The following is an 11,108-nucleotide window of genomic DNA, read 5'->3' as shown; positions in this document are numbered from 1 at the left end:
TCTTTGAGCTTTATTTACATGTCTGTGTGGGTGTGCTCACATGAATTTATGTGTACCACATATGTTCAGCAACCCAAAGGAGACCCTAAGAGGGTGTCATATTCCTGGACCTGGTGTTGTGAGCAGCCACGTGGGTGCTGGGAACCAAACCTGGTCCTCTGCAAGAGCAGTGAGCACTCTTAACCACTAAGCCATCTCTGGAGCCCCATAAATATCTTTGGACAGAAAACTAAAACAAGGTACTTAGTGGATGGTTGATAATATTGACCCTAGATTGCCAGGGTCCCAACCCTACATCCCCTGGACCAATGGTTTGGAGCATTTTCAAGCAAAGCCCGAAGTACAAAACTAGGTATACTGAGAACTGACACCACTGGTTTCAGAGGCAGGGAATTCCAAACTACCCTCTCACCATCCCCACAGCACTTAGAACGTGGCCTAGGACCCAGTGGACATTCACCCAATATATAAAATCCCTCTCCATTGGCTTGGTTCCAACCCACCAACACCATTCCCAAAATAAAACACCCAAAAACAACAGGGGCCAGAGGGGGCCTGAGTAGTTTAAAAAAAAAAAAAAAGGATCGGCTTTTAATTTACAAGAGTTCTAGATGTACAGAATTCTCCCTTAAAAAAATCGTTATACACAATAAATACAGTACAAAAAAATCTTTATCTTACAGTACTAGTTTTGTCTCCGAAATTTCAAAACGTGGCGTGGTGGGCTGGAGGCAAGAAGAATACAGGGAAGACTGCTTGGGAGAAGGAAGGAAGACCCCGTGTCTTGTTCCTCTGGAGGGATGGGGGTGGTGGGCTCTCTCTCTCTCTCTCTCTCTCTCTCTCTCTCTCGTGCACGCACACACACACAGGATGACTCAGGTGAGTTCTCTCTCTCTCTCTCTCTCTCTCTCTCTCTCTCTCTCTCTCTCTCTCTCTCTCTCTCTCTCTCTCTCTCTCTCTCGTGCACGCACACATACACAGGATGACTCCGGTGAGTGCACGTATGGATGGGATGCAGGTACTTTGGGACACTGGCTTGAGTCCTTGCTTCCTAATCTTTCAGGCTCTGTGGGCAACAGGATGAGAGTTGAGCCTTTCAGAAGATCTCTCCCGGCTCTGAGTGCCCCGGACAGTGATCCACGAAGCCAATCAGACAAGACCTTGTTTTCAGATGTTACCAGTGCATCAACCTAGAAGCCCAGTCCTAGGCAACACTCATGTATCCCCTGTCCTGGCTTGTGCCAGGGGGACGTTGTACCTTATAGCCCACCTTCCCCTAGAAAACCCACGCCCCATCCCAAATCTCTAGCCAACGTGGAAGCAGGAAGGTGGGGAGGCCTTTGTGACTCAAAATAACTTAGGCAAGAATTGTCAGGGGGACTGGGTTAGTGCCCCTTAGAGGTGGAGGTCGGCGGTCAGGCTGCTCTCCTGGAAGTGGGGTTGGGGGCACTCGATGAGGGCTGCAGAAGCAGCCCGGTGTTATCTGTTCAACGTCCTGGCACCGAGGCCACCATTGTGACTAGAGGGTGGGAAGGCGTCAGGCCTGTGCAGGGGCGCTGGGGATGTGGGGGTGCCAGGCGTGGGCCCCGTATGGGGGTATGGGCCTGCGGGTGTCCGGCCGGGGGCCTGCTGCAGGTTAAGGATGCTGTCGATGGCACTCTGCAAATGCTCAGTAAGTGTATCATCCTGCGGGCTGTCACTAGAGAAGCTGGCCTGGTCCACGTCCGGGGACTCAGACTTGCGTCGTTTGGCTGGGGGTAGCACGGGTGCTTCCCAACTGGGTTCAGTGGGGCCCTGGCTGGTAGCGGAGGCTGGAGTCTCCGGGGGTGGTGGGCCACCCTTCAGAACCCGCTGATATAGTTCGTCCTCCACCGCTGCCAGCTCCCGGATCAGCCCACTGGTGGCTTCGTCTACCTTGGTGGGCAGTGGGGTGGGGCTGCCCGCACCCCGCGGCCGTCCCTGTGCACCCTCGGCGGCACCAGGATTGCCCATGTTTTCTCGGTAGGTCTTGCGTAGTGGTAGACGTGGGCAGGACGCAGGCACCGTGGGTTTGCGTACTGCGGGTGGGGGATGGTCCAGAGTGCCATTCATCTGCGCCTGGGTAGCAGGAGGGAGTGGGGGCGGAGCTGGGTGTGGTGGAGGCTCCGCCCCTTTCGCTGGGGTTGGAACTGGCAAGGGCTGATGCACAGGATCCAGTGCAGTGTTGTGCACCACCTTGCTGAGCCCCGCCTCTTGTTTGATCTTGAGTTTGAGGCCAATGCGGCTCCGGGCCTCATAGGTCTTGATGGGTGGCCGGTTACGGGTGGGCATGGGGCCGTCCTCATCTGCGTCCAGGGATGAGGCGGCAGAGGATGAGGATGAGGATGTTGATGACAAGGAGGAGGATGCCCGGGCCCAGGTCACTGAGGGAGAGCCGCCGGCCCCACCATGCCGGATCACTAGCTTGGTGGGCAGATGAGGAGGGGGCTGGGCAGACGTTCCAGATGTGGAGGATGAAGACGACTGGCCATGGCTGGGGAGCCGGTGACCCTCGGAAGACACTGGGACAGGGAAGCCAAGGGAGCGAGAGGAAGACACGTACTCATCTGTAGAGTTGGGACAAAAGAAACACATGGGGTCGTTATCTAAGATGACGGAGGCACTTGTACACTGACCATCTTATCTCCTGGTCCAGGCTGAGTCTAGACCAGTGGTTCTCAACCTGTGACTGGCAATTCCTGTGGGGGTTGAACAACCCTTTCATAGGGGTTGTACATCAAATATCATGCATATCAGGCATTAACATTACAATACATAACGGTAGCAAAGTTACAGCTATGAAGTAGCTAGCAATGAAAATAATTTTATGGTTGGGAGTCAGGAACTGTATGAAAGGGTGGCTGCATTAGGAAGGTCTGGACCGAGCTGATCCTCGGGCCACTCACTCTGCAGGCTCCCTTTACGAACAGCCCCCAAACCACCCCCTCAAGCTTCACTGCTCAGCCGAGGTTACACGTGTGTGAAATGAGCAATAGGAATTTAAAACAGGGCTGGAGAGAGAGCACTGACTGCTCTTCTGAAAATCCCGAGTTCAAATCCCAGCAAACACAGGGTAGCTCACAACCACCTGTAATGAGATCTGACGCCCTCTTCTGGTGCATCTGAAGACAGCTACAGTGTACTTAGATATAATAATAAATAAATCTTTAGGTCAGGGTGTCCAGGACCAGAGTGAGTGGGGTCAAACTGAGCGAGCAACCTTTATTCCCAGCAACCATATGATGGCTCACAACCATCTGTATAGCTACAGTGTACTCAGAAACATAAAATAAATAAAATAAATCTAAAAAAAAAAAAAAAAGTTAAAACAAAAAGTACGTCCCTATGGGGCTGGAGAGATGCTCTTAACCTCTGAGCACTGACTGCTTTGTCAACATCCAGAGTTCAATTCCCAGGTGGCTCACAACCATCTGTAATGGGATCTGATGCCCTCTTCTGGTGTGTCTGAAGACAGCTACAGTGTACTCATAAATATAATAAATAAATATATATTTTTTTAAAAGTGCAGTCCCAAGCCGGGCGTGGTGGCACACGCCTTTAATCCCAGCACTCGGGAGGCAGAGGCAGGTGGATTTCTGAGTTCGAGGCCAGCCTGGTCTACAAAGTGAGTTCCAGGACAGCCAGGGCTATACAGAGAAACCCTGTCTCAAAAAAAGTGCAGTCCCAAGTCGGGTATAGTGGTCTACATCTGCCATCCTGGCTTCTCAGAAGGCGGACGGGGAGGATCTGCAGTACAGAAGCCAGCCTGGGCACTTAGTGAGATCCTGGTTTTAGAAAAATGAAGTCTAAAACAAAACAGTATTAGAGTGTGGCTCAGTGGTAGAGCCCTGCCTAGAATCCCCCAGTGAGGGGCTGGAGGCGTGGCTCAGTGGTAGAGCCCTACCTAGAATCCCCCAGTGAGGGGCTGGAGGCGTGGCTCAGTGGTAGAGCCCCTGTCTAGAATCCCCCAGTGAGGAGCTGGGGGCGTGGCTCAGTGGTAGAGCCCCTGCCTAGAATCCCCCAGTGAGGGGCTGGAGGCGTGGCTCAGTGGTAGAGCCCCTGTCTAGAATCCCCCAGTGAGGAGCTGGGGGCGAGGCTCAGTGGTAGAGCCCCTGTCTAGAATCCCCCAGTGAGGAGCTGGGGGCGTGGCTCAGTGGTAGAGCCCCTGTCTAGAATCCCCCAGTGAGGAGCTGGGGGCGAGGCTCAGTGGTAGAGCCCCTGCCTAGAATCCCCCAGTGAGGGGCTGGGGGCGTGGCTCAGTGGTAGAGCCCCTGTCTAGAATCCCCCAGTGAGGAGCTGGGGGTGAGGCTCAGTGGTAGAGCCCCTGTCTAGAATCCCCCAGTGAGGAGCTGGGGGCGTGGCTCAGTGTTAGAGCCCCTACCTAGAATCCCCCAGTAAGGGCCTGGGGGCGTGGCTCAGTGGTAGAGCCCCTGCCTAGAATCCTCCAATGAGGAGCTGGGGGTGTGGCTCAGTGGTAGAGCCCCTGCCTAGAATCCCCCAGTGAGGGGCTGGGGGCGTGGCTCAGTGGTAGAGCCCTACCTAGAATCCCCCAGTGAGGGGCTGGGGGCGTGGCTCAGTGGTAGAGCCCCTGCCTAGAATCCCCCAGTGAGGGGCTGGGGGCGTGGCTCAGTGGTAGAGCTCCTGCCTAGAATCCCCCAGTGAGGGGCTGGGGGCGTGGCTCCACAGTACAGCCATAGCCTAGCGCCTCAAAAACAAGTATTCCCAGGTTACGTCCTTGTGTTCTGATGTGCTAGGCGTGTGCTCCCTGTAAGGCATGTGTATAACCCCTGGTAGGTTGTTTGACTTATTCCCTTGTTGCCTATCAGACTTGCTACAGAAATTCTTGTGCATGAACACAGGGTCCTGTGTAGAGTCACTAGGTACACTCAGAAGACACATCATCTTCCTAAAGACAGAAAGCTCTAGAATATACCCCGAAGGACTCAGAAAGATAACACACTAGTGTCCTGATTCCTGTGAGTACCCGAGAAGGCCAGGGCTGGGGAAGCGGGAAGATGAATGCTGCTGGTGTTGTCGTTGTTGTTTAAAGAGAATAATGGTACTTGGAGCTGAATGTAGAAGACTTAAGGGGTCTTTGAAAAAGCCAGGGTCTGGGGTGTGACTGCATGCTTTCCTTGAACCAAGGGTAAGGCTTGCAAGGGTTAAGGCTCATTCTTAAGAATGGTAGAAGCACAGACTGGGCACAGAGTAGGTGTGGCAGAGACCTTGTTTGTGCCTCTGCCCTGCCTCTTCTCTCTCACTCTTCCATCGGGCTGGGGCTGGCAGAAAAGCCCTTCATTCTAAGAGGCAGGGTGAAACTCACAGGGAGCAAAGGAGGAAGGAGGGGTTCTCACGCCCCCTGGTGGCGAGGAAAGGTAAAGCCACTCAACAAAGCCCTCCTGTTTTTGTAAACCAGGCTGGACTCAAACTCTCAGAGATTAATTGTGCTTCTGTCTCCCCCGTGCAGCATGCCAGGCTGCTTGCTGGAAATCTTAGCACCAGGTAGGTAGAGGATGTTTCACTCTCCCCTCCCCTCTCACCAGGCTTCTCCTTGGCAAGCTGCTTATCCAAGGCAAGGGTGGTCTTCTCCTCCTGAATGAACATTCGGTCGATCATAACCATCTCCGCAGAAGGACTGACTCTCTGTGGTGGGTTGATATAAAGGACATATGAAAAAGCAAATGGGGGAAGGGAGGATACTGGCAGGATGTGGTCAGGCTCAGAACAACGGCCTCCTTTCCATCTTCCCTCCCAGCTAAGAGACCACCCCCCAACCCCCACAAGAACAGTTCACAGCAGGGGGGAGACCCCAGAGCTTGAGAATCCTACCCTGGACTCTTCCAGAAGCAAAAGCCGATATTTATTGAGCATGGCCTGGGTGCGTTTGAGCAGCTGCGTAGAGACAGTCTCAAATTCTTCATCCACTGGAGGAAGAAAAGCCACACGGGGAGGGGGGGGGGTTGGAGTGGGGGTGGAGGTGACACAGGGCACTTGTGGCCAACTGCGGGCAAGCACGCAATGCTCCACCCACTCCACGCTCCGTGGCCTGAATATTGAGGGCTGGTGGCTGAGCTGAGGGCACTTGGGGACATAGGGGGAGAGCAGCGGGGGGAGCCTCACCTTTATGGTAGTCGTTGGGGGAAGGGAGGGCGCCTTGGTAGACATGGTAGGGCAGGAGGCGATGGAGGGCGTCCTCAAAGGAGGGGAAGGCTGTCTTGTAATCGGGATGCAGGACAGAGCCCTGATGTTTGTGCAGATGCTCCAGGAAGCTGTGGGTGGGGTTAGACCACACATACAGAGTTGAGGGAGAGGGCCAGGGAAACTGATCCTGGACCTCAGCCCCGAGCTACAAACTTAACACTGCAAAGGCAAGCAGCGCCAACCTCACACCCTGAGTTCCACTTGTCTCATGGCTTCCCTGACTATGGACCAAAGTCAACAGGTAACAAAAAGGGAAAGAGAAGCCTAGGAAAGTGAGGGGACATCATTCTGGCTTAGAGGATCCAAAGGAGAAAGGGAGGGGTTGGGAGTGAGGTGGGAACTATGCTATTCTACCTCCTGCCACCAGGAGGGGCAGGACCTCTCCTCGGCGTCTAGCCTAAGAAAGTGTAGGGATAGTGATAGGGTTAGGATGTAAGAGCCTACTCATTTTCATGGTGGTTTTCTTTTTTCTTTTTTCTAAAAAAGATTTATTTACTATTATTTTTATTTATATGAGTGCATTGTAGCTGTCTTCAGACACACCAGAAAAAGGCATGGATCCTATTATAGATGGTTGTGAGCCACCATGTGGTTGCTGGGAAATTAAACTCAGGACCTTTGGAAGAGCAGTCAGTGCTCTTAACCGCTGAGCCATCATCTCTCCAGCCCTCACTGTGGTTTTCCGTGAATCCCTACTACAGTAGGCTCAGGTTCCCCATCACATGACCACGTTCTCATCACACAAGCCTAGAAGACCAGCCCTCTGGCACCATGGGGCAGATTTCCTGATACTGCTTTTTGCTGTGGTCTCAGAACCACACAGTGAGCACTTAGCAAACACGAAGAACAAGGAAACACCGATTATTCCTCCAAAACAGCTCATAGGCCTGCCCTCACCCAACAGGCAGCCATCTCGCCGCCTATTCAATGTACTGAGGCCCTTAAAACATCCTTATTCATCTTCCCTGGCCTTCAGACTTAACTCACACGCCTGCCTGGACATGCCCGGAATCTATTCACACATTTACTTTCTACCTGGCTCATCCCCACCACACCCGACAAGCTGAAGAAACAGTGACCCTGACATCAAACTGGAGATGGAACCCCGGGGGCTTGCAGTCGGCAGCCTGCCAATGTCCCCTATTGGCCTCAATCTATCTTTCCCTTGGCAGAAGGGAAACTATGATCAAGAGGGAATCCATACACAACAATGGAGAGTGGAACCAATACTTTGTGGAGCGGTGGGAATGAGGCACATCTTGGGGCAGGCAGTTCGCTGTCACTCACCAGGCTTCTTTGCTGGGTTGCAGTAGGGGCTGTTTCTTCAAGCTACACATCTTGCTGTCATACTGTGGAAGGAGGAAAGGTCAGTGACAGGTGTTGCTAGGAAGAAGCCTTCTTTGCCTCCTCAACCTACGTCCTCCCTCTAGCCAAGGACATAGATGGTAAATGAAGGTGGCCCCAGCTACAGCATCCCTGTCCATCAAGAGAAACCTGGTGGGAATGCCAGGTGTGGTATCATATGACTGCATCCTGGCCTCTTGGGGATTATCTTGATTAATTGAAGGCCCAGCTTTTTGTGGGCAGCACCACTCCTAGACAAAGTGGTCCTAAGCTTTGAGGCAGTGAAGGAGCAAGCCAGGGAGCAGCACTCCTCAATGGTTTCTGCTTCAGTTCCTGCCCTGGCTTCCCTCACTGACAGACTGCAAGTGTAAGCTAAATAAACCCTTTCCTCCCCTAAGCTTTTATAGGTTACAATCTTTTGTTGTTGTTGAGACAGGGTTTCTCTGTGTAGCCTTGGCTGTCCTGGAACTCCACTCTGTAGACCAGGCTGGCTTCAAACTCAGAGATCCGCCTGCCTCTGCCTCCCCTGTGCTGGGACTAAAGGCATGCGCCACCACCATCTGGCTGGCTACAGTCTTATTATCATAGCAAACAGGACAGCCTGTAAACCCAGCACTTGGGAGGCACACGTAGGAAGTTCAAGGTCAGCCTCAGATTCAGAAACATCTTCACCACCCCACCCCACCTCAAAAACCAAGGACGGAAGAGGCAGATGGACATCAATGATTTCAAGGCCAGTCTGGTTTGCTTGCCTCAAACAGAGAGGGAGGAAAGAAAGAAAATTTTACAAATGAGGGAAGCAAGGAAGGGAGGGATGGAGGATACAAGAAAACAAATCTGCTTGGGACATGTGGCCTAGGCTGTGGGAGAAGGCTATTAACAAGTAAGTCCAAGCCCTTGGGCCGTCCACTGGTGTCTATTCTCTGCCAGCCTACAGTAGTTCTTATCTGTTGGCCCTTGAATTTCACCATGATGATTAATAGCCTTCTTGTCTCCTCTCTCCCTCTAGTGAGTCTAGTGTTGATATCCTTAGTTTGTGATAACTGGTTGTCCAAACTTTTTTACTATGCAAAGGGTCAAATCCAGGGGTTTATGCAAGCCAGTGCTCCACCCCTAAGCCATGCTCTCAGCCCCTCACTGGGGGATTCTAGGAAGAGGCTCTATTACTGACCACGCCCCCAGCCCCTCACTGGGAAATTCTAGGCAGGGGCTCTACCACTGAGCCACACCCCCAGCCCCTCACTGGGGGGTTCTAGGCAGGGGCTCTACACTGAGCCACGCCCCCAGCCCCTCCCTGGGGGAGTCTAGCAGGGGCTCTACCACTGAGCCACGCCCCCAGCCCCTCACTGGGGGATTCTGGGCTGAGGCTCTACCACTAATCCACGGTTGTATCCCACATTTAAACTGCTGTATTGGTGGTTCACCTCTGACCCTACAGAGATCCACACACCCTTGCTCCTAGCAAGCTCTTCTCACCATCTATGCTGCCCCTGCCATCTTCATCTCTCCTGCCAGCTCACTCTTCAATCCCTAGTTGCTCTGAGGTTCCTTACTCACCTGAATTGCGGGGGGCTTCCCTGGCCCAGACACAGTAGCTTTGGCCACACTCAGGGTTGGAAGGTTGCTGGCAAAAGCTTTGTTTTCGGCAGGAAGTAGAGGAGGGAGGCCTGGGGTGGGTGAGGAAAGGAGAGGGCCCAGGGGTCACCAGCACGGAAGGCCTTTCCATTGTGAGCCCCCTTCCCATCCCGCAGCTATCCCACCAGTGCCTCGTTCCTGAGACCTGGACAGCCCACCCTCCTTCCTCTACCTGTTGGTACCAGCAGAGTAGGGGGACACCCTGGGCTCTGGTACAGTCCTACCCGACGACCCCTTTGCCTAGGCAGGCTCCTCACCCTACCTGTGGTGGCCATAGGTGTGGAGGCTGGGACATGGCTAGAGGCGGCAGGAGTCCCAGGTGGTGCCTGTCCACTGACTAGCACAGAGGCAGTAGGACCGGTGAGGGTCCCCAGGGTGGTGGATGTCTGTGGGGTGGTGGGAGTACCCCCAGCCTTATTCTGGAGAATAATCCCAGATGGCACCTGAGGAAGGGTAGGTAGTTGACCGGTGGGACATGGGATCACAGTGGGGTGGGAGATGCACTGGGCAGGGGTGTGGACACACAGTAGACAAGGCGGGGCAGGGCAAGGGGCCGGTTTTGGGAGGTGGGGAGTTAGGTGTCCCTGCTGATGGTTACCTGGTGGAATCGTTCCAGAAGTGCTTTTGGCTGGGGCAGCGCTGGGAAGGGGGCGGTTACCATCTGGAAGGTCCGAGGTGGTGGAGGAGGGGGTGCCGTGGGCTCAGGGACCATGTGAAGGGCTGGTGGCGGAGTAGGGGACTTATGGGGTCCCTGGCTCGGTGGGAACTGGAGTTGGAAGTCAGGGGGTGTGGGGACCGGCAACCTGGTAGAAGGCTCAGAGGAGGAGGCCACGGCCGAAGGGGTGGAGGCAGGAGGGAGGTGGGAGGCTGGGGGCAGTGGGCCCTCTGGAGGCTGGGATGGGGGTCGCAGAGGAGGCTGGGGTGGGCCCGGGGCTGTGGGGGCTGGGGTGCTAGCTGGTGGTGGGGCGCCCAATTGATTCTGGATGACAAAGATGCCAGGTAGAGTTGGGGGACCCTGGGGTGGAGGGCAAGGGTGCAGGGTGGGCTCAGAGGGTGGGCAGGTCAGGCTCTGGGGCTGGGATGGAGGGCGTGAGTGGGGTCTTGAGGGTGGGCGGGAAGGAGGCCTGGCAGGGTGTGGGGAGGGCATGTGGGGACTGTCTCCCAGGGGGGCCTGGTGAGGTAGTGATGGGGAGGAGGCGGGGCCAGGGGCTTTCAGTGGAGCAGCTGCAGGGATCTGTGCAGAAGAGGGAGGTAGAGGCAGAGTCAGGCTCATATTATCCTTGACTTCCATTTTCCCAAGACACTGTGACCCCAGCCACCCTTCACCCAGACTTCAATCATCCCACCCAAAGGCCCCATTCTCTGCCTATCCCAGCCCTGCCTGAGGCAGGATCCCACTACAACCTCTCATCTTTCCCAGCTCTTCACTTCACCCAGCCACCCCTGCACCCTTACCCACACCGCTGTCCCCAAACGCCCCCCTCTCCCATCTACCCTCTGATCTTCCCTGTAAGGTCCCATGTGCACCCCCACCCAGCAGACGAAGGCAAGCCCTGCAGGGTGTGCGGGTTGGCAGCAGCAGAGGAAGCAGTGACAGGGACGTTGGGGGTGGCGGGGGCACCACAAGCTGCTGAGCAGGATGCAAGAAGAGCGTAGCACAGGGAGGTGCCTGCATGACATTACACAGACGCCACTCAGGACACGTGGCTGCTGGCCAGTGTGGGAGGATTCATGACCCAGGAGCAAGACAAAAGGCAAGAGGAATGGCCAGCCATGGGAAATGGGTGTGTGGGGGTGGATGTTCTGGGCACTGCACTTGGGAACTGGGCTCTTTTGCCTGTCTCAGTGTGCCCATGGCCCCAACTGCGTGTGTGTGTGTGTGTGTGTGTGTGTGTGTCAGTTCCAGATGG

The 11,108-nt window shown here is 54.7% G+C and overlaps 1 protein-coding gene across 2 annotated transcripts in view; it reads right to left on the bottom strand.

Moving 5' to 3' along the window:
- Window positions 1-558: 558 nt before the first annotated feature.
- Window positions 559-11,108, bottom strand: part of Bicra (BRD4 interacting chromatin remodeling complex associated protein) — a 78,949-nt gene continuing 68,399 nt past the window's right edge. For both annotated transcript variants that reach the window (XM_085842149.1, XM_085842150.1), the window contains 8 exons: window positions 9,797-10,432; window positions 9,461-9,641; window positions 9,121-9,230; window positions 7,507-7,568; window positions 6,139-6,287; window positions 5,848-5,942; window positions 5,559-5,661; window positions 559-2,585 (listed from right to left, as the gene is read on the bottom strand). In XM_085842149.1, the coding sequence (XP_085698275.1) occupies window positions 1,480-2,585; window positions 5,559-5,661; window positions 5,848-5,942; window positions 6,139-6,287; window positions 7,507-7,568; window positions 9,121-9,230; window positions 9,461-9,641; window positions 9,797-10,432 (2,442 nt within the window). In that variant the 3' untranslated portion in view covers window positions 559-1,479. The remainder of the gene's footprint in view (window positions 2,586-5,558; window positions 5,662-5,847; window positions 5,943-6,138; window positions 6,288-7,506; window positions 7,569-9,120; window positions 9,231-9,460; window positions 9,642-9,796; window positions 10,433-11,108) is intronic.

This window comes from Mus caroli, unplaced genomic scaffold (genome assembly GCF_978045245.1).
Source record: "Mus caroli unplaced genomic scaffold, Mus_caroli_1 scaffold_8, whole genome shotgun sequence".
Lineage (NCBI taxonomy): Eukaryota > Metazoa > Chordata > Mammalia > Rodentia > Muridae > Mus > Mus caroli.
The sequence above is the reverse complement of the archived record's forward strand: the minus strand, read 5'-3'. Positions and strand labels throughout refer to the sequence as shown.